At 38.1% G+C, this 24,041-nt stretch overlaps 1 protein-coding gene across 1 annotated transcript in view; it reads left to right on the forward strand.

The window, feature by feature from the left end:
* Positions 1 to 24,041, forward strand: part of BMPR2 (bone morphogenetic protein receptor type 2) — a 103,113-nt gene that overhangs the window by 55,792 nt on the left and 23,280 nt on the right. The window contains exons 4-5 of the mRNA XM_056496664.1: positions 21,873 to 21,983; positions 22,498 to 22,589. Coding sequence (XP_056352639.1) covers positions 21,873 to 21,983; positions 22,498 to 22,589 — 203 coding nt within the window. The remainder of the gene's footprint in view (positions 1 to 21,872; positions 21,984 to 22,497; positions 22,590 to 24,041) is intronic.

Genomic DNA, 24,041 nt, shown 5'->3' on the forward strand with positions numbered 1-24,041 from the left:
TAGAATGGATGATAGTCTAGAACCCACAGTCTGGAGGTATTAAAAAGGCAGAGATTAAGATAGCTGTTTCCTGATGCCAGGAGAAGTAATGGTTGGAGAATGGCATTTATTTCTCATCTCAAGATTTACCTGTGGAGTTTGGAGCTACTCAAATGCAGGAGTTCAGAAACAACCAGTCATCCTCTATCCTTAACTCGCACTTCTGGTGAAAGATTTACTTTATTCTTCTGTGCTAAAACACTCGTGGATAGATTCACTGTTCTTCCATCTTACATTTTCACAAAAAATTGACCAAAAATATTCCATGTTAACTTCAGCCAGAATACTCATATACCCCATAATCCTATCTAAAAAGGGCCATCTTTGGCTTCCTGGGTCAGTTTTGAGATATGTTTACTTCATTGCCTTTGTCAGATATTTAGTTTGACTTGCTAAATATCTGCCTGCAATGACTGCAGAATGCTTCCTAAATTCTGAGACTGTTTTGAAGACAAAATCATTAGTTCCTCAATCATTCATAATAGCCTGTTAAATAGAAATTAAGTAGCTAAAGACTTAAATGATCTCCCTTGTTGGTCATAGATATATTGCTGTAATGAAACATTCACGTTAAAATAACATCTAGATGAAAGAGCAATTTTTAATTATTTTTTCCCTCAAGGCTGCTTCCTGGTACTGCAAATAAATTAATGTAGCAGCAACTGAGTGTTAAGAATGTGTTTTTCTATGACAGATGATGTATTTGTATGATATATTGAAAAAATCCCTGGCAGCAACAGTTGAGCAGTTACTGGTACTACATGTGGTTGAAAATTGTATAGGATTTTCATCTCATAAAAGCAAATGGTGGCTGCAATTTTTAGAGTATTTAGGAAACCTCTGTTGAATAAGAGCACAGAGTTGTGGACAGAAAGAGACCACCTCACACAGTCAAGGAAGTTATTCTTTACTCTGAAACACTGATAACAGGCTTATCTTTCCAGTGTAACATTCCTGCCTCTTTGCCAGCCTTCTTGCTATGTATATAAAGTAGGTATGTAAAAGTGGGTCTTGAAGTGCTCATGGAATTGTGTGGAAACTTTGACAAAAGCTACCACTAAAAAAAAAAGAAGTAATTACAAACGTATGTGGCTGGAACAGGTTAATTATGGTAATAATGAGACAGTTTTCATTTAACTATTGTTTTTGAGAGGCAGCAGTTAGACTCATGTAGCTGTGGGCACGTGGCCCAGTCTAACTCCCACTGAAGCTGAATTGGATCATGTCAGGCTAATTTTGGAAAGTTGTAACCCTGCTTACTCTCAGTTGTCTTTTTCTGGAGAACAGCATTTGATATTAATTTACAATTGGAATGCACTTACTTCAGCTGGGTTGCAGCACCTGATGAACTAAGTTTGTAGCTGATGTTTAAGCTGGTCTTTAATTTCTGATCTGCCTAATCTAAAGAACCCACTCTGTGAATAAGCTTTTTCCTTCATGTGCATTATTCTCTTTGTTTTCAGATGATTTAGATGTAAAGAGGAAATTACAAACCTTTGCAAGGTGGCAGATCTCAGGTTTTAAAAGATGAAGGTGGGAGTGATCTACACAAGGATTAAAACTTGTACCCTTGAAATGACTGAGACCTCTTCCTTCAGTGAAGAGATGAGGCACTCTATCACTGTTATAAGATGGGAGGAAATATTAAGACATAATTTCTCCTAAAAAAGAAGTTTCCTTTGAGACAGCTAAGCATTTGATGCAAGAGGATGATACTGTGCCTCTGAGGAAGTTGCTTTAGGGCACTGTAGAAAATGAAGTTGCTGAGTTGCTGAAGGAGATACAGGTGAATGTGCATGGAGATTTCTTAGTATGTGTCTTCTTAAAAGAGATTGTATGTGGAGCACCTGATAGATGGGGAATAATTCAATTTTTTTTTACAGTTCTTTAGTATACTGGCTTCATTATGAAATATTTAGATTTTTAGCCAGCTGTTGACAAATTCGTACTTTCCTGAACCTTCAGCTGCCTTTCTGTCTGAAATTTAGTGCTTAGTGGAGTGTTTTTTGCTGTTTATTTGGTTACAGGAAATTAATTAACTGCAGAGGGGGCTGTGACACTGGGTACACATTGCTACAAATGCTTACTGATAAGATTTTGGAAACGTGTGCTAATTAAGGCTGTCTCGTGTCATTGCAACTGAGGGAAAAGTGATGGTGTTGTGGATTAGCGTAGGGGAGAAAGAGTAGAATTAAAAGTTACTGCAGGAAGCACAGTTTAAAGCAATTGCAATAGAAGGTTATTTAGAAATTCAAGTGAAAGTCTTCTGTAGAACCAGTGGAATGGTTTGCAAGTCTCTCAAGATAACTGGTAATGCTTGTCGAGTAACTTCAGTTTCCCATTAAAACTGCATCTATCAAAAGCAGAATCTCTTAAAGATTGTTGGTAGCAGCACTTACTGTTTTCACTTCTAAGACATCATAGTCTCCTGAGATTAAATTGGCATCTTTACTGAATTTAAAAGTAAAGCTTTGATGTGAAATTGGAGTCTTGCATATGAAATGTTAGCTGTGCAGGCAAAACCTCCTTAGGCAGAAAACTGTATGTGTAATTTTTTTCTCTTACAGAAACATTTAATCAGGAAGATGAAATTGAAGTGTTTTACTTGCACTGACATTGAAATGTTTTGGAAGTGTTTTTAAATTTCTGCTATGCACCAAACCCACAAAATGCTGAAAACCATGTTAAAAGAGCAAACATGTTTGTTTGAGAAAGCAGAAACATTTCAAATATTATTTTTACAAAAACACCAATAACCCAAACCCCAAGCCTTCTTTTTTTTTTTTTTCCTTTTACGAGTACATTCCTTATTGCTTTGTCAGACTCCTGTTGGAGCACACTTGCAATGAAAGGTAACTGCAGGAATTAGTAGTGCATTGTGACCTGGAGGGCCAAGAGCAAGGATCTTCACAGAATTCTCTTAGAAATATGCTGGAATCTAAAAAGGGCTTTTTTTGGATGCAAGGTGGGATTTTTTTCTGACTCTTGTAGCTGCAATATAGAGTGTTTGTGAAGTGCTAGAGCTATATTTGTGCTTTGTTTCAGAGGGCTGAACATATTTCTTGAGTCCTTAGAGATTTCAATTTCTCAAGTACCTGTGAGCATAACTTTTAGCTTATTTATTTGATACAATTGTCTGATCTGCATCTTTGTCTTTCTTGAAGTAGCCTGCTTGTTTCTAGTACTCCATAGTGACTATTTTATTCACATTTAAGATCTAAAATTATGAAAGGAAACACATTTTTTTGGTCATGTAATCACTGGTTTTGCCACCTTCAGTAATAGTGAAAATGTGCATTTTAAGTTAACCAATATCTGTAAATAAGTGATTCACAGTCTTGTATCATGTGCAGTTCCTGAGGCACTAATTTGCATCTCAGCTGGAAATTACTTGCATATGTTTTATGCACTTCTAAGAGTTTAAAGATCTGCAAATATCTTTGGGTAATACAAATACAGTAAAGATACTGTTTCCATTTACTGGGAATGTTAAGTACTTTTATGTTGTTGTTATTACATGTTATATAATACATTCAATGGCATCATTAGCTGATATCTTTTGTGACAGTGTGTGCTGGGGCTTTATTGTGAATGCCTTATAGACACAAGGTAAAAGTAGATAAGGCTCCCAAGAATGATACTCTTTCAGAATGCGTTAGTGGATTGTAAATAATAAAGGTGGCAGATAAGGAATTGTCTTGCCTCATCTCAAGGCAAAGTGGAGAATAGACAGGGGTCCTATACTTTTTATGTCTTCATTCACATAATACATTTATGCAATATCATCATTATTCCAAACAAACCCTACACTGCTACTTAATACAAATAATTTGAGAAATAGGAGCTCTCTGGAAGGCAGATTGATGTACCAGGGCACTTCTGGGTGATGTTATAGACAGACAGGCATTCTGATGGTGATAGGCTTCAGTAACTATTCCACAAATGTTTTAAGGCTGTGTGCTGTAAATTTTAACATTTCAGTGGGAGTTAAGACTGTACCTCTGTGGAAGCATTTCTCCTTTAAAGACTTGTGAACTTTGTTTAGGTAACTCTGCTCAACAAAGTATACTGACCGAATTAGCCAAGATAGTGTACATTGAAGTCATTGCCAAGCAAAATGGAAACACTGTTTATGTTTTGTGGATGTTCTGCTTGTCTATGTCCCTGTGTTTTTTCAAATGTTTATTTTCACGTTGGCTGTGTTGATCTCCTGCTTTCCCTGTCTTGTCCTGCTAAAGGCTCTTTGCAGTGAGCTGGAATGGCAGAAATGGCTGTGCACAGGCTGCTCAGCAGCTCCAGCTCCTGACAGAGGGCATTAGCTTCAAAACCCTGCAGTTGTGTCTCCCTGGGCACCATGGAGCTGCTGGGCTTGCTGAGAACACTGTTTCTTATAACAGGATTTTTAGCATGGCTCTGCTCTAGTTTTCTGGAACAATTTTGCAATGAATGGAGTTCAGATTAAAAGGTGTGAGAGCTCTGTGAAGTTTGGTTATAAAGCAATGCTAGGTGCTGCCAGCTACTACTAATAAATTCCTGCCCTGTGCCCAGCACAGTAATAGTCTTTGTCCTCAGACTACTGGCACAGCCAGAGGCAGACTTGGGACTGGAACTGTTAACTGCAAAACAGATCACTTACAAATACTGGGTTATTTGCTGTTCAGTGCTGTTAGACTCATCTGTGTTCTAGAACAGTGTTTAGATCATGGAAAACCTTTCATGTCTTTTTCTTGCTCCTTAATTAGACACTTTGAGTAAGCCTTGTTTCTGTCCTATATGTTAGTTTGCTGACAAAAATCTGATTGTCTGTCATGGTTTTTAGATGGATACAATTTATAAAGAGAACTTTAGGGTTTTGGCATTTGACTTACTCTTAGAATAGCCTGTAAGCCCAGCTGCTTTGCAGTCTTACCTGAGTTGCAGCTGTAGCTCAGCACAATGCCTCAGAGGAGACTGAAAGTCCAGACAGACACTTGGCCCTTCAAAGTTGGCCATTAATTATGTTTCCTTATTGAGCCGTTTTTGGTATTTTTTTTTCTTTATCTGAAAAATAATGTGGTCCAGAAAATCCAATACATTACTTACCATTGATTTCTGGCTCCTCTCTTTATGATACAGCATTCATTGTATCTTCAGAGAGGCTATCTGGAGGAAAAATGCTAATGACCTTTCAATCTGGCACAATCCTAGGAGCTCTAGGTAAATAAAGCATTTGGTTTTTAACAGTGTGATGTTGTTTCTAAGGACACTTGAATTACTTTTAGACAAAAGAGCTGGAATTATGTAGGTTAGCTGCCAGGGGGCTGCAGGCAGCACTGAGCTGGACTGGATCTGGCTTGCAGGTGCTGCAGCCAAAGCCTGAACTTGAGACTGTCTGTGCTTATCTTTGTATATGTGCACTAAGTGACTCAGCTGGGTGGGATTTAATTTCTTTCACACTTGTGCTGGTGAACCATCCTCTGTCAGGAGTATAAAAAGGGTTAGGAGCTGTACTTGATAGAAGGTATGGATTGTCTCTTTCCTTTCATCCTTTCATCATAACAGACAAAATCCTTGCATGTGGATGGATATTGGGTATCAGTGTTTTCAATTAGTTTTTCATGCAAGGAAAGCCTCATGTCCTTCTTATCAAAAGATATGAATGGCAAATTCAGCTAAATGCCTCAAGTGTCTGGACTGTGAACTTGTGACTAACTCTGGAATTCTGAATGTGAAGTTTTGTAACTGGGCATCCAGTTCCTGACATATGTCATCCTGGTTATAGATATCTCCATTATTTCTGAAGAACTGAAATGTCAGGGTTGTTTTGAAGTTGCCTGAGGTGATCTTTTGGCTTTCTGGCTAGCAGAACACTCTGCTTGAAAAACAGAGTTCATAGAGCATCTGGGGAGCCAGTACAACCAGGAAGCATCATATCAGAGTGCTCCTGGTCATGTTACCCCTGATTATACACCAATTGCAGGTTTTTTCAAAGCTGTAATTTTCAAATTGGAATAACTCCTATTGTTGCTGTCCAAATAGAAGATGATGGCAGTATACTCACTAAAATCTTGGTGAAGATTCCTGTGAATGTAATTGTATTTAAACAGGGATTCAAGTTGATACCAAGAGGCTGTTTACATTTGTGTTGGTTGTATAATGAAGAAAGCTTACTGTGGCTAATGGGTCAGAGCAGGGTGTGGTGAGTTCCTGGAAAACTCATGAAGAGGAGACCTAAAGGAAGTTATAGAGTTCCTCAATCCATAACTACTTTTGTATACCCATACTGACTATTTCTGTGTGTCTTTTTATTTTATCTTGGTATTTTGTGGCATTACTCTTCTTAGTCATGCTGCAGTTTTGTTTTCTTTCTGTGATAGCTTTGGGAATGTTCCTTCCTTCCTTATATATTGAATTAGCTATTGTTGATGCATACCATTCACTATTATTGTTTTTGCTGGTTTCTGTTTAATAAATAAAATGAATGATGAGGTGTTGCTATGGACACTAATACATAAGCATTAGAGTTGGGACACCAAGTATTGTGTCTATTTTTGTGTGTGACAGAGACCTTTTTTCCCTGGTTGCAATTCTCATTAGGACTGAATTTTGTGGTAGGAGATCAGATTTTTCATATTAGCTTTCAGAGGTCTGCAGATTTTTGTTGTTGTTTTTTTTGTCAATATCAGAATAGGAATTGATCTTTTGAAAAACTGAACATCAGATTTATTTAGACAGTCCATACATTTCTTTCTCAGACATCCTGGTTTGATTATCAGTGTTTTATTTTTGGGATACTAAGATGTTTTATTCTGTAACACATTCCTTAATTTGAAAGAAATCAATATATTAATTAGTCTTAAAATATAAAATCTTTCTGAGTTTCACCCTATTTGAGTTTATTTGTGTAGTATACTTCCATGCAGAAGCAATTAATGGAAAACCTTTTGCTATGTAGATATGTTTAGGGGGGGAGAAGTTAGGAATTCAGTCTTTAAGGGCAAGGAATGTACTGAAAGAGGGAAGTGTGAAGATTTTCTGTTGCCTTAGCTTTTTGAATTTTTTTAATTGTGCTTCAGCTTTTTTGTCTTATTTTGGAGCAGAAAGATAGATTTGTAATTTTCTGAGAGATCTGAGGAAGGAGTTCCTTTTCTAAGATAGTAATAGCAAGTTGCAGTGACATAGGAGTTTGTGATCCAGTTCTTTTAAATTTGAAGATTCCAGTGAGGTGGACTCAAATGTTGAATCACTACAGTTTATTTGAAAGTTTTATTTAAAAGCATTTATTTGAAAGGCTGAGCCTACAAAATACTGCATGTATGTTTCTTGGCATTATTATTTCCTAAATGTTTCTGGAGTACCTGTGAATGATATTACACAGCTTTTGACTTTGGCCTGGATTTTTGCCTTCCCTCAGACTGGTGGCATGAGGCTCATTTAGAATCTGCTTGCAGCCCTGTAAGTATTTTCTGAGACTAGCAAAAAATTCCTTGTTTCAGACATTCATATTGACTTAAAACTAGGTATAGTTTGAGCAAGGGTGTAAGGTATCCTTGCACCCTGTGTGAAAACACGTCTCACTTTCATAATGCTAGAACAGGAAATACAAGTGTTGGAGCTGTGGCAGGGAAAGTGATTTTTCCCCCCTATGTCAAATGAAAATACTTCTTTTTCTCTTATTTCTTTTTGAGTTGTGGTTCAGTGCCCTGTCTAACAATTTGTTTACAAACTGGATGTGTCTGTCTGAAGGATTACACTGCTGATATGTGCTCTAGACAGCTGAACCAACTATATGGAGCCACTGCAATAATTTTTGCTTGGTTGTAGTTTTGTTTCTCCTATTAAAGCATTAACCTGCTCTAAAAGTAGTGATGCATGTAGAAATAGGACTTTAAACCCAAAAAATTAGTACTAGTGTTTTAAAACAGAAGCACAGTTTTTATGTATGTATTCCTTTGACCTGAGGCGTTTTAGTCTTTTAAAAAACTAAAACCAAAATAATATACACATAAAAACTTCAAAAAGAAGCAAAACCCAATGGAGAAAATACCCACATTCACACCAACATGAACTCCTGACAGGATAGACATTCAAACTGCAGCAAGTACAAACTGGTTATATTCAAACTGTGGTTCTGTTTTTCTCCATTTCTGTTCTCTGAGGATATCATTGCAGTGACTAAGGAAAATGGATGATGCTGAGCCACAGTGAGTTGCACTGAGCACTGTTCTTCCCTTGAATGCAGGTCCAGGCATTGCTGTTCCACAGTGTTATGGGAAAGCAGAAACAACTTGGTGAAAATGTACTGCAGATTAAGGCATGGAAATCCAGACAAATCAGTGACAAATGAGCATGTAGAAAATATTTTAATTGCTTTTTTGAGGTTTTTAATGAGTCTGAAGAGTAGCCTGAGTTTCTGTGCCTTTATCAGCACTGTCAGCAGACGGATCCTGCCCTTGTTACGTGCAGGTGAGGCTGGGTTTGGGTGAGCAGAGACATCTCTCCCTGAGTGGGACATTGCCACTGCAGAGCCACTCACAGCCTCTCTGGAGCAAAGCAGAGCTGTGTGTGGGTGAAGTAAGTACAGGCTGCAGCCCAGGAGCATTGCACATCCCTGAGCATGTGCCAGCCCCTCTGGGATGCTGTGCCCAGGCCCTGCTGGCACTGCTCAGACTGGCACAGGGAGGGTTAAACAGGACACTTCTGTCTGGCACTAAGATAATAGTTAGAGAGTAAGAGCAGTGGGAGGGAGTGCATCAAGGAAAAGGTTTGAAACTAATTTGAGATTTCAGTGTATAGCTCAGGTGCACTAACATGAGTCTTCCTTTTTTTCTACAGTTAAATGTTATTTTCAGAAAGGTTAGTTGGTTTGGATTGGGGAGGACTTTTTTTTTTTTTTTTGGTTCACTGTTGTTTTGTTTTTGTTGTTTCAATTAAAACTGAAAGCATCAAGCTTTTTATGGGGTGAAGATTTTTGTGTTACATACCTGTGATGAAAACAATAATTAAATATTGATAATGGAAGGAAAACTCATAATAAAAAAATCAATGAATCATTGATTTCACTAGATATTCCAGAATAGACCAAGTGAAATATGGTACTGAAGATATCAGTCTGAACAGATTCTCCCAACTCCACTGAGCTGGTGTGTAATATTATAATCTGTAGTAGACTACTCAGAGCAGGGAGTGGAGGTGAGCACAGTCCTACATTTAAGAAGACTCTGGCTGTGTGGTCACCGTGCCGTGGTTCTGTGGAACAGAAATCTCCTATTGAATAAGGGGACACAGCACTAAGTATTTGATTAGCTGAGATCATGTGTCACCTAAATGTTCATCAAGGACATCTTCATTTTATGCTGCACACTTACATGTGAGTTTATGAGTGAGTTGGTAGGTGGACATAGGTAAATTTAGAGCTTTTTCTAGCTTTTTATACCTGTAAAAGAATTGAAATTACCACTTTTTAGGCATTTATAGTGCTTAAGCTGAACCTGATGAGTAGCCTAGCACATGTGCTGCCAGAAGCATGACATGAATTTCTTCCACTGCCTTAATGTCTTTGTAATCATTGTAATGGGTTGTGTCTTATTCCCAAAAGTGCTATTGGCTCAATGCTGGCCTGTGCTATGATAGAGCCCTTGAAATGAGATTGGAAGGCTTTTCCATTCTTTCTAGATGGTTGTGGAATGGAACAGTTACCACGTAGGTGCAGGTTTTTCTGAGAAGCAGATACGTTCTTGCAAATGCCATCAGCTCCCACCTGTAATGGAGCTATGTTTTGATTGTCTGGGAGAAATGTGGTCAAGTACTTGACACCTTCATATAGTTCTGCAGTGAACTGGGCTCCTGACAGACCTTTCCAGGTGTTGAGACTTTTCAGGAAATGGCAGTTTAGAAACAGAAACAGAAAGTGTTGGATTTCCTTTTTTAAAGGATAGATTGGGAACCAGAACTCTTGTCTAAAACAACAGTAGGACAATATCTGCTCAAAGGCATAACTGGTGTGATTACCTATGAGTTGTTAGAAGGAGTAAGCAAGGAAAACAAGGAATAAAACCCCAACTATGAAACCATCGTTAAGGCTGAAAGCATGAAATTGATTTGCAATCATAAATCCTCATTTTTGTCCTGGTTATGTATTTTATTTTCACTTTGATGAAGCTTATAGAGCTGCATATTCCTAAATCTAGATTAGGGGTTGAGGGTGTCTTAAATTTTGAGTGACCAAACAAGGATGTGTTTGAAGTGTGTCTGCAGTGAAGTGTAGAAATGCTTTGATGGTGACCAGTTAGGAAACAAAAGAACCATTTGAAAACCTTACTGTGACTGCATATATTTTGTGATATGTTAAAGTGGGAACACCTGTCAGAAAGGAGTCTGTCTCAAGTTTAATTTTGGGTTTTTTGTTTTGCAAAAAGAGATTTCTAGTTGCTTAATAGGACTTGAGGTTTTTACCTTTCATTTAATAGGATTTTATGGTACGGTCAGGATTTGAGTAAATTAGATTGACAGAAGACTTCTTTATATTCAGATTTTTAAAGGCTCCTTTTTTCCATTCTAATTTCTACAGTATCTGTGTAAATAAGTGTCTTGTGAAGGTACCAGTTTTAGACTTACAGTTTAATTGTACAGCATAATTAAAACAGCTGAAACCAATACTCAGGGCTGTGACCAGTTCAGGGATTGATTTAAGAAAGCTTTTATTACATGGAAAATATATTTAAAGTAGAAGAGTTACAGAAGCCGTATCATTCAATATGTAAGTTTTATTCAGTCTGTGAAATTCAACTAGCAATCATGCAGATTCCATCGTTTGCAAGTAATCTCCCCAGGATTATGAAACGTCTCCTCATGACCTATTCAGATTTGTGTTGAAATATTTATTCCTGGTTTGAAACAAGTTTGTTACTGTAGGGCAGACAGACCATGTTATACAAGCGAAGTCAGCTGTAACACGAATTGATGGCTTTGATGCCAGCCTTTGTACTTGATGGATGTGTGTTTATTTTGGCGGGGATGTGGCCTGAGATGCGCGGTGTCCCCGCTGGCTCCCGGAGCCGCTCCCGGCTGGGCCCGCCCGGCTGCGCAGCGCAGCTGTCGGCACCGCTGGGCTGCAGCAGCACCTGGGAGGAGAGCCCAGGGATGCCTGGGCTGGCACTGCTGCTGCAAGGCTCAACATCAAACAGCGTCTGCAGTTCATCTGAAATCAACTACTTAGATCTCTAGAGGGATTTTGCATAAGTGCAAACTAAGGATTACTATTTATCATTATTGCCTTTTTCATCTTCATGCTATTTTAAAGTAATCAGAATAACCTTTGAAGTTAGGGGAGGTACTGTTTTTCCCATTATATAACTAGCTAACATAAAGCAAAGTAACCTACCTAAGATTAGGCTGTTCTGTGTCAGAGCCAGAAACACAATCAGAGTTTCTCTTTGTTTTATATTTCAAATTCTGGAAATTTTTTTTTTCCTTTAGCATTTACACATGTCTAATGCGCATTTGTTTGCCTTCATACAAGATGCAGTTTTCTGTTTGAAGAAGGTCACTGCAGCTGGTGCCTTGGAAACAGAAGCTGTGTCACAGGAGATTATTGATTTTGCTGGGGTTCTCGTGAGGTTGAAGCCTTTCTCCTCTCTAGGCCTCTTCCTGTGTCAGCTCCTGCATTTGCTGAAGTTAGAAATTATATGGCCATGTAGAGAAGATGACTGGGGAAAATAAGAGAGTAAGTAGGATTAATGGGAAAATGGGACATGTACATTCATGTTAGTCTCTCCTTCTAAACCATGATAGCAAGAGCTAGAGCAGATGTGTTCCTTTTGGAATACTTCAGGCATTGTCTGAATTTGCATTAGCCAGACAGACACAGTCTTTTACTAGTTGAATGTGTCTAAAATATCAGACAGGTTTAACTGACAACTCTGCACTGTAGGCCTTCATATCTGCAGTCACAAAAGCTGTTATGTACAAGAATGTACATGCACTGTATGTACTAGAAGTGTAGAAATATGTTCTTGCATTAGAGTTGGAAAGTTATGTTTTACTACTCAAATACTTGCTACACTTGAGGATTACACTTGAGGATTACAATATTAAGCTGATTTAGGGTATTACATCTGAAATACTAGGACATAAACCAAACGTGTAATGAAAGGTTTTGTCAGAATTCATTCTTACCCTGTTTGTATTGATCTTGGGCTTCTACTTGAAACAGGTTGGCTGCCTAAAATTGTGTTATAATTAAGATTTCATTGCATGCTTAGGGAAATGTTTTGGCATAAACACCCAGTACAATCACATCCTTTAAATCGGTTCATTCTTCATTTCATATTGCTGAGGTTGACAAGAAAAAAAGTCTGTTCCTGAAAGTCAGTGAGAGTGCTCTGTGTCCTGCCCACGTGGGAGCAGCACCACATCTCTGTGCCATGCTGGGAACAGAGGCAGTGCCACTCCTCCAGGTGTGCCCAGCAGGAACCTGCTGGAACAGGCCAGGCATCCCACTGCTGGGCTGGGCTCGCCTTTCCTCCAGGGGAATGGCTGCCAAGGGGCCTGGGTTCCTCTGGGAGCAAGGGCAGCCTCCCTGACTGGGAGACAGCATGCTTGAAGACATGAAAAATGCAGCACAGGGGGTCAGAGCTGCCTTTTCTGAAGGATCTGAGGGGTTGGTTGTTAGCTCACCCATATAGAAACAGGTGATTCAGTGTTTTGATGTAATTTTTGGGCTCTATTTTTAGCACCTGGGAACATTACAGACATGGAATATATAGCTATTGAGCCTGTTGGAATTAAAATTACTTCAAATATCTTTAAAAAGAGGCTTTCTGAAGCACTCATTTTTTTTCCATTGCAGCACATGTAGTTTTTGATCAGTGCCTTGCAGAGGCTGGAAGTGTGCCATTATGTTAAAGCTGGTGTTACCATTTGGTTTGATAAGCAGGAAGTCCTGTCGGTCCAAGATGAATATAAGGGGATAATGTAAATGTTGTTTTCAGCCTTTTTATTAAAAAACCCTTCTCTGACTTTTATTTCAATATGGAAGATGTCCCCAGTATGTTAAGTGCTCAAATTAGCTTTCCATTTAGCTTGAGGATAAGGTTGAGGTGTCCTCAAAAACAGTTTGCCTATAGAAGCAAGATACTTCTTTTATCTTTCTAGTAATCAAATATTTATTGGTATATAGGGAACTTCAGAAAGAATAACCTATATTTAGTTTTGTGTCAGGATTGCTATTTATTTTATATGCATCATGATTATAGGGTTTTATTCATTAGTATTATAAATTATACTGAACATGCCTGAACTCCCAGAAGAAAAGGCAGAAAGAGAAGTTTTATTGGGTTTCTGTGAACTCATTAATTTCTTCTGTACACATGTGACAAGCTGCTAATTCACCTCTTTGTATCTAGTAATCAAAGAAAGAGCAGTTAGGGATTTCTTAACCCACTCTCCTGCCAAAGACACTCATGCTCCATTTTTGAATTTCATGTATCACTGCAAGCTTCAGCGTTCAAAATGAACAAAAAAGATCAATCTGAATGCCCCAGCCTGGCTCCAGATTGGGTGCTTGGTGGCAGCCAGTACACCAGAGAGGGACAGAGAGGGGAGTTCTGTTGAAGGGATTCTGTCTCTGGGACTGCCTGGCTGCAGGGACAGCAAGGGAGTTCCTCCTTTTGGAGACAAAGCTCAAATCCAAATTGCATTTTCCAGCAGCAGATTTTAAAAGAGAGATCTGCCCACTGAAGCTCTGTCCTCATGGCTGACTGAGCTCTAGCTATAGCAGGATTCCTCTGGAGCACATTATGGGAAATAAATTTTACAGCCCAAGCTGTATGATGTTTTGAGGCATTCATTGAGGAGGCAGATGGGATCTGTGATGCATGAGTGCCAGGTTTTGATGTTGCTGCAAGTCTCATGAGAGACTGGTGCTTTCTGACAGTCCAGGTTTCAGGCAGTGATGCGATTATATGAAAAGTGCATTAAAATTTTAGCTCTTCTGATGCAGAGAAAAATATGAAAAGATGTGTCATAAAGGGGACCTTATGACAATAAGTATATAAAATTTCATATAAAAAGTTAAAACCAGTCCAATATGATGATGCTGAGTGCAAAGTGGAAACATGTTGGTGACTGTTTAAATCTTTTCTTCAAACACTGGAATGATTGGAAGCAAATTATCTGTTTCATCTAAGCCAATGGACTAGAAACCGGAGCCTTGCTGTTAAGTCCAGGGAAAACATCCATTTTCAGTTATGAAAATGCCTTAGGGTTATGGATTGGCAGGATTATTCTGTTAAAGAATGTTGCACCATCTCTCACAAAAAATACACAGTTCCCATTGTGTTTTCCATCTGCGTGTGCACTGTGCTCAGTCCTTTTCCATAGAAGTTATCTTGCTAACTTCCTTGTGCCTTCAAGTGCCTCCAAAAATTTGATGTGAAAGAGTGATTCCTTACCTTAACTTTGGTTTAAGTATTGAAGATGGTCATGTTGATAACATTTTGTAGTCCTATTACAAAATTTGGACATGGATCTTAATTTTATTAATAAGTTGTCCTATGCTTACAGAAAGATACAACCTTACCTCTTATACATGGGTTCATAAAACAGAGTTAGGGTAACAGTTATTTTAAAACATGCATCTGTAAAAGCTTAGGTCACTAGCAGAAGTTGTTAGAAAATGCTATTTTTTCCTTTCATCATTGTCAGCTATACATAGGTTTAATAGAAAATTGGGAACAGCTCCTGCTGGAGTTCATTGTAAATGTCTGTAGACCATAATTTAAAGGTCTTCTAATCTTGTAACTCCAACTTAACTAAAAATATAGGTTTAAATGCTTTTGATTAAATTGGTGTAGATGGGATTCTTGTTTTCATTATATGATAATCTGACCTATGTCCCTGGTATCTAAAAGGCTACTAACAGATTTTTTTGTTAGAATTCTGTACTTTTTTTTTTATTATATGTTTTGTTTACTGCTCTGAATGAATTTAGGATTTGCATAAAATACTTTGGAGTTGTTCTGGCATAGTGTTTATATCAGGAGCTTTCTTGTCATTTGCTCTAATGTGATGAAGACTGTACGTGCTGCAGGAATGAAGCAGTGGTCACTTTGTCAGAGAAATTTGATTACTGTCCAGAAAGGAGGAGAGGAAAAAAGACCTTATGAGATGTTTTGGTTTGGTTGGAATATGCTGCTAGAATGCAGTAAGAGATGCATATTTTACTAGTTGTGAAGAATTCCAAGGACATGTTTGATATAAGCTTTGTGTAGACAAAACAGATAAACAGATCATTATTGAGCTCTGTGGGTCCTTGGAAAAGATTGCTAATTGTCTGTTTTTTCAAAGACTGAGATCTTATCACTGTCATGAAAATTGTGCAGGGCTACTATGAAAAGAAATGTGACTTTAAAAGCAAGTTGAATTAAATACACTTGAAAGGTCTCTTTCTGGTCTGCAGAGCATATTTGCACTTCTCTGCAGCTGAGGGCCACATTTCCCCCCCACTGCAGCTTCCATCTCACACTGCACTGGGGACAGAACCAAAAGCTTTCCCTCTTCCTTCTGATCTCATCCCTGGTATCACTGAGATTCCTTCATGGAAGAGCAACTGCTGCACCAGATTGGCTATGAACATATTGAATCTATCACATCAAAGAAATAGTTGTAGGATGGCGTGAAGACTCTGCTTCTTTTTAAAGTGATCTGTATGGGCAGATTTTTTGAATCCCTGTGTAATTTTACTGACTTTTATCAGAGTCCATACAGCTGTAGTTGTTTTGAAGAATCAGATGTTACTGTTGTGCTGTGAAAGTTAAAGGATGGTGTTTTCCTTATTTGTTCAAGACTAATGTTGCTGCTTATATGTGATTTGGCAAATTATATAAATGTTAATATTTTGGTATGATCAGCTTTAAGATCCCTTGGCTTTTGATACATGGCTACTAGAAACTCTGTGGGAACATAGGCAATTACTTTTAAAACTGATTTTGATTATATAGAATAATTGTATGTTTGTCTAAAATGTTTTTATACAATGCTTCTCTAAACTTAAATGTACACATGTATTTTCTAGAATTATTTACTACTGTGTGGCAGATACACAGCTGTGAGTCATTTACATAAAGAGCAGGCAGATTTCTGAAAATGAAATGAGAAGCTTTAATAGCAATATAGAGATCTGGTGGAAATTTATGTGCAAATATCCTTTATTATATGATCACCACCATGTAAATATATAGCATTGAAACAACATTCCAAAGCCTAAGGTTTCATATTCAAATATTAGAAGGAAGCAATGCCATTGCTTGCACTGTTTCAAGGCCATATCCTTTTGTGTGTTTGTGTTGGGATACAGCCTTTAATTACCCAATCAAATTTTTCCCCTTGGGATTCCTAGTTTTTCAACTTGGTTAACATTTAGTGCCTTTTCTCACAGCTGTCTCAAGATGTCTCATCATAACAGTGACCTCTCTGGTGTCCCAGGGAGCTCTCTGGCCACTGCACCTGGTGTAGCACCTTTGGTGTAGGGACAGAGAGAAGTTCTGGACAGCTTTCAGCTACCATGGGGAGAAAACTATTCTTCCTTCTCTATTCCCATTCCATTTGCTTCATACTCTCTCATTTCAGTAATAGTTTTGGGGAAACAATGTGTTGAATGGTGAAGTAGGACATACAAGAACTCCACCTGGGATCCTCACAGTTCATCATCCAGGCTGGAATATTTGACTTCAAGAGCTCAGACGTGGGGGCTTGAGCATGGCATAGAGGGTTAGTTGGTGCTTTATCCAGAGCAGCCTCCTGTCTGCAGGTCTCACAGTATTTGCTGAAGGGGAAGGAAGATAGAAGAATGGTGCATCCCTTTCTGGCTCCCAGGAAGGAGTTCTGTATGTTAACAAAATCATTTGCCACTGGCTTTGTCTCAGTTTTCTCTGATTTCTCACAGCATTCTTTGGTCATAGGATAAATGCTGATTTTGAAGTATGGAAACAGGAAGCCTACAAAAGAGCCTTTAATATTTGAAAGTTCAATTAGAGAGAAATAAAAAGTTTTTTCAGGCATAGGTGCAGATTGGAATACTTTTGTGTTAATTAATATTACAAGCTTATGTTTATAGTGGAAAAGTTACTTTGAAGAAAAAACATTGTTCTTCCTGATGCCATTAGCACTGTCGTGTTCTTCACTCTGTGTCATTCCTGGGGAAGGTTAGGAAGGCAGCAGTTTGACAACTTCCATGTGCAGCAGTATGGAAGCTTAACACAAAAACCTTAATTCATCAAAGATATTGTATAAGTGCTTGGAAACTATTATGGCAGTAATGCCTGAGAAAAGGGAGAGAAATGCTTAATGTGGTAGAAGTGCCTGCAGGGAGTGTCCCAAGAGCAGGGCTGGGTTCAGCCAGATGACTCACCTCTGACTGAGCACTAGAAGCATTCCTCTTCACGGTTCCTCTGAAATACATTCCCGATTATTTGTGTGTACCTTCTCCTTACACAGGAGCTGTTGTACTCGGGTTTTTGGAACCTGAAAACAAGCCCTTTATTGATGATGAGGTCAGGACACTTCTGGGAAGGGTGGCTTGTTGGTTACTAGCTGCTCCCCAGCCAGAAGGAAATTGTCCTTTCTGTTTTAGCAAGTTGTGCTTTGGGGTTTTTTTCTTACTTAAAAAAAAAAATTATATATTAAAAAATATATATATTTAACTGTTTGCTGTGATATTTCTTTGTGATGGGATTGGTAGACTTGAGTAAACTGCTGACTGCTATCAGAATTACTGGCAAAATGTTTCAAGACAGAAGTGTGTACATGCTGGTGTCTTTCCCATGGCATCTTTGCACTTCTACTTGTATTCAGTAAATCTGTGAGCAGTGCTCCCCTTCCCATTCAAGTGGGATAAGAAATTGGCTTTTAAGGTTGTTTGGGCCTTACAGTAATTTCTGTTGGTTTTAATTTTTTTCTGTGGCATATTTTGCTGTAGATCAAGGAGCCTAAGTTAAAGTTGGAATTAAAAGCCTCATTTAAAAATAGCAGTGAAACAAGAACCTTCACTAGCCTTCCTTTCAGCTACAGTAGCATAAATTGGAGGAAACTCTGACAACATCTTCTGTGTAAAAACTGTAGGTAGAATTTAGCTCACCAGCCAACTCCTTAATCATTGGATTTTGTAAGTCTGCAGCTAATTCTGCTCTTTATGGTATTGCTTTTTTAATGCAATACATTGGTTTGGGAATAATACTGGGATACCAGCACTCCTAGTCTGAGATTTGAAAACAGTGTTTTTATATCAGTTGGTATTTGTCACTAAGTACCCAAATATTGGTAATGATTCCAAAAATTCAGATGAGATTGTTGAGTGACTGTTAGGCAATTTTAGGATTTAGGATTGTAAAGTCAGTTTGTACAATGGCATGATGAGAAAATACTGAAGCTGTAGAGCACGTCTGGTCCTCACAAATAAACTTGAAAAGCAGAGTCCACGGATTTGAGGGAGAGGTTTGCAACAGCTGGAGACCAACCAAGTCTTAGTTCAGAAAAATGTAATATCAAATCATAACTTTCATAATGAATGTCCTAATAGTGATGAGTCATGTTTTTCTGGCTCAGACTGTAAGTTCATGGAAGAAAGAGTGAAAAGAAACTTCTATACATTTGCATTTTGCATCCTTATTTTAAAAATGCCTTACTTAAAGATCAGTGATTACTTTTATTGACCTACACTGATGTGTCTCTTGGTGAGTTAGTTAAAACCAAGAGAAATATGACTCCTGTGTATATGTATATAAAAAACTTGTATTAATGGCTTAGAAGTAGATAAAAGAGCAAATGTGAACCTCTGCACGTGCCTTGAGAGGTCCTGTATGGTTCTTAGCTAGGCATTTAAAGGTGAGTATGATGTAAAAGACTAAAGATGAAATATATCCAGAGAAGGATTAATAAAATTAGTGAGTTAATAAGAGTTTTGTTAAGTTTTGGAAGGTTTTAAAACTGGATTCATAAGTGACATATTCTTTTTGTTCTGTTTTAGAAAGGTTGATAATCTGGCAACATCCAAAGTTACTGTTTTACAAAGCAGATAGAGGGTTGATAGAAATACATTTTTGTGGGGGAGGGAGGCATTGGAGCTGTCTGAGCCTTTTGTCATTGAGGGCTTTTTGTGCTTTCCTTTTAGTGTAGATTTACAAGCAAAAGATAGTAAAGTTGTCCTTGCTGGGAAATGACTGGCTGCTGTCACATGCAGCATTTTACTCACTCATGCTGTTTTGAGCTGCATATTATCTCTCCATTGAGATGCTCATATACCCTTACTAAGAAATTTGTATTTATTTTTAAATTTATAAATATTGCTCATCAGCCTGACAGTAGTAACTTTCACTGTAGGACTTACTTGGCTGTTGAAATGTTGACAGCGTTATTTTTAAATATTTATAAGAATTGAAAGTAACTTCAAGAAAAGCCAATCTAAAATTCTTACAAAACAACTCTGCTTTAAAAAGAATTAAAACATTCTTTCCTCTTGAAGGCCAGGGAGGTCTGTGAGGTGGTTGCACAGCTACCACTAAATAGAAAAAGACCCCAGAGGGGATGGTCCAGAGGGGATGGTTAATCTTCATTTTTATTCAGTATTTTATTCAGTGTTTTATTCAGAGGAGAGAAACACCCTTTTTCTCTGTGTGTTTTTCAACTGCTGATGGGAGCAAAATGTTACCTTGAGAGTTTTTGGTATCTCTTCTGCCTGCAGAATGTCACCATTCACAGGCTTCTAAGGGGAGTGTGCCAAGGCAGCCAGAGCTGTGGAGGAATGTGCTGCTCAGGATGCCCTTGAACAGCTAAATCCCATTCCAGGGTAGAGAAGGGCCCTCCTGAAGGAGCCATGTTGTTAAGCCTTGGATTTTACAGGAAACTAAAGAAGAGCAATCAAGCTCTGGCATCAGATCTCATTTGGCCAACCGTGGTGGGAATAAATAGTTTTTGGTTATTTGGTGATGGGAAGGTAGCAAAGGGCTGCACTCTAGTTGTGCAGTCAAGGAAAATTTGGATTATAACCACAGGGTCAGTCTCTCAAAACCTGCTACTCCTCAGGACATGCTAGGCACTGTCTTGAACTGATGCAAAATCCACACATTATAACCCAATGAAATGTATATTCCATTCATAAAAATATGAAAGTCAAAACTACCATTTCCCTGCCAGCAGTTACTCATCTGCTTACACTTGTCATGTTTCATATAGCTTTGTGTGATACAACAGTTTCCTTTATGATGTTGTGGGTTTCAATATGTATGTACGTCTATGTTATGAATTCATAATTTAGATGACAATTGTAATGTGTATCTTTAATCTCCTATGGCAATAACTTGCTTTCATAGTGAAAGTTATTTTACCAAAACCAGTAGTGATAGTATTTCTTCTGACAGAAAAAAAATAAATTTGATGGTATTGTGATTATCACAAGCTTTGTTTTATTTGAAGGGATATGAGCTGCTGTTGGTTTTGGTAGATGATTTTTCACATACTTCTGTCACAGCTGAAATTCTCTCTGGCATTCTGTTTTACCAGCTTTTCATTATTTCTCCTTACCGTTAGGATTATGTAAAAATGACAGTTGTTGTCTTTTAAATTTGCTTTTCCTTCTTATCTGGTTCTCTTGTGTCTGTCCATACTGGGAATTTGAAGTAGTGAGTCATGTTGAATTTCATTTAAGTTAAATTCAAGGAAAGTGAATATGTCAGTTTATTCAGCTAGTATAGACTAGGATAAATTGTATTTCAGTCTCAGCTAAAAGTTTATCCAATGTTTAAGTCTTGTGTGCATTTTATATTTTGTGGTTTTAGCATAGTTAGGTCTCATTACAGTCTTTTAAGAAGTACTTTTTGCAGTATATAAGACATGTTTAAACATAGTTCCCAAACTTGGTTTTGAAGCCAAAGTAAATGAGGTCTTGTAGTGCCACATTCCAGTGATTCTGACATCAGTAGAGTATCTGCACTAATAATTTTTTGTATTAAGATGGCTGGATTTTTATATGCCTGCAAGAAGCAAGACTGGAGTCTGACATGGAGAAGCATTTCAAGGCACTAACAAATGTTTTCATTAAATCTTTTTTCCTCTCTGGGAAAGTAAAAAACACAACCAAGAAAACCTGAAAAAGCAAGGTACTCATTTTCACAAAAAGTCAAAAGCTATTTTACAACAGACTCAATAAAACTAGTTTTATTTTATTTAGTTCGGTGTTTTATTTTTGTTTCAGGTTTCCTGCTTCAGTCTGTAAAGATACTTCTTTTTGTGTATTAAGAAGTAAGAATTATGGCAAAAATTATACTGAGCACTGACAGAAAAAAATCAAAACCCCAAAGTATTTGCTTAAGTGGACTTATGTATGTTTTAGGTATTTCAGTGTGAAACATTTAATTTTTATCATATTTGCAGCCCAGTTTGCAAAATCGTGAGATTTTTGTCCTGGGAAAACCAACAGAAGAACCTTGTAAAGGTGACAAACCTGATTCATAACAGGAAACTGGATTAAGGCACAGACAACAGATGAGGACTGCATTAACTTGGCCTTGTATGGCTGTGCTGAACTTTGCCAGATAGAAAGAAGAATCACTTTCTGCTGTCAGTGCCCTCGCTGCAGGGCAAGGCAAGACTGGGAGAAGCTGATGAATGTGAGCCCAGCTGGTTTTGAGCTGGTTGGCACTTTTGCCATTCCTAGATTTTGAGAGGAAAAGGAGCTTAGTGGGGTGTTTGAAAATCCAGATTACATTTTTCTTCTTGTTGTTGTAATAACAATCACATGTTTTATAGTGTTGATTCTTTCAAATTTACAATTTAAGAGTCTTCCTCTTGTTTGCTTTCAGATTCTTCTCATTCTTTTCATCGAGATGAGACCATTGTTATTGCCCTGGCATCTGTGTCTGTACTGGCTGTTCTGATAGCTGCTCTGTTCTTTGGATACAGGATGCTTGCAGGTAGGGATTGACAAGCTTTTTGGTTTTGTTTCTTTCAATTATTTGGCTATTGCTCAGTTATACTTAGGCCTTCTGTTCTCCCCAGTGTCTATTATATACCTGTACATAGTGCTGCTCCCCTTTCTCCTCTCTGACATTTTATGGTGATATCCCTTTCATAACAGTTTGGAGAGAGTTATGACTTCTCTAAGCTGGCAATTTGGGACCCATTTTTCTTCCACAAATGCTCTGCTCAGCACAGCTTCAGTGAGGTGGTAAACATGATTTATAGTTATTGCCAGTGACTTTGAATTATCAAAATAGTTGTGTAGCAGGTATCTGTAGTTTGTAGCTTATCAGCAGCTTCACTGCTCTTTTTGCTGACTTTGAGAAGATTTTACAGGACTCCTTTTCACTTATTGCATCCTTGCCTACAATATGTAATTCTGCCAGGTCCCAGGTAAGTTGCATTTTTTTCACTTGGAGCATGTCCAGAAAGGAAACTGGCTGATTTCCTCCTCACCCTCTTCCCCAGGAGACCGTAAACAAGGTTTGCACAGTATGAACATGATGGAGGCAGCAGCATCAGAGCCCTCATTGGATCTGGATAATCTAAAGTTGTTAGAGGTAAATATTCAGCTCAGTTATTAATCTTCATTTTTATTCAGTATCATGCTTGTGGTCATATCCCAGGCAGAGTTACAGAAATGAATGTATCAGTGCTTCTGTAATGCTTTCTTCTACATCACAGTTTTAACAAGAAATTAAAATAAAAAAGGGGTTAGTGCAGGTACATTTTGTCTAATTTTGTTAGTAATATTGTTGGTATTAGCTAGAATGTGTTTTACCTTGAGAAAAACATTGGGAAGTAGTGGGGGAATTAGAATGTGCTATATTTTAGCATTGCATCAAAAGATTCATCTTTTTTGCTTGACACTGCTTGCTTTTAGTACAGTGTCCTACTGTAGGAATTTGAAATTTGTTAGTAACACTCTTGGGAAATAGAATATACCACAGGTAAGGCAGTATATTTCAGTAGTGGTGCATTTATAATGTCGTCATTCTTCAGTGTGGGGCACTATCTCCATGGTAACTAGAGACCAACCAGAATTTTCTGCCCAGCTTGGGGTTAGATGCATCATCACAAAACTGCAAAATGTTATGCTTCCACGTGGTATGCTCCCTGGAAATTATATGGAATATATGGAATTTAAAAAACCTTTTAGCCAGGAAAGAAATCAGTGGAACAAGTGAGATGCAGAGTGGTGTTTTCCTTCTTTTCCCAGTAGAAAGCCCACCTAGAGATGCAGACTGCAGACATGCAGTGTGATGTGCTCTAATGGTGACAGCAAACTGGTCAGCAAAGACCCTTGGTGTCTTCTGCCACCAAAAAAGTACTTGAGGCAGAGCTTAGGAGAGTCTAACAGTGTCTGTTGTAGAAGGGTGCAAAGCCCCAGATGAAAGCACTCATTCTACTAATGCAGTCTTGGAGAAAGCAGTGACCTTCTCCAAGTCTGAAAGTTGGTAGAGAGATCTGCTATGGTGTCTTCTGTCCTGCTTCTTGTATCCTAAGGAGCTGACCCCTTACCCCCAGTCACAGGTGTTGCAGGACAAATGTTTTAACCTGTGCTTGCCTTTTGACATCTCTGTGGGTAGATTACATTCCAGGTTTGTACCTTGAACTGACTTGCTGCTGCTTTGCAGCCCAGTGATGTTACAGGACTGAGAAACAAAGTCTCTCCATTAAATGATACTTGCTTTTTGGGAAACTTTCCTGTTAGACAATTTTATCATCTCTAGAAACATTACTTTTTGTTATCCCTTCTGTTTTCTCTTCCTCCTCCATTTTTAAGTATTTAAAAAGTGAAAAAAAAGGCTCATTAAATCCTTAGTTTCATGCATGAGTCTTCCTGAAAATTATTTTAAATAAATGTATAAATTCTTACATAGTTGGAATTATCCGGGCTTTAGAAATTAAGGCTCTTATTGAGGGTGGTCCTGCATTTTGGTTTATAGTAGAGATGACATTTTTCTTCTGCAGTTACTATGGAGATGTGAAAGGCATTCTTGAAGACTGTA

The sequence above is a fragment of the Oenanthe melanoleuca genome, chromosome 7 (genome assembly GCF_029582105.1).
Source record: "Oenanthe melanoleuca isolate GR-GAL-2019-014 chromosome 7, OMel1.0, whole genome shotgun sequence".
In the NCBI taxonomy this organism is placed as follows: Eukaryota; Metazoa; Chordata; class Aves; order Passeriformes; family Muscicapidae; genus Oenanthe; species Oenanthe melanoleuca.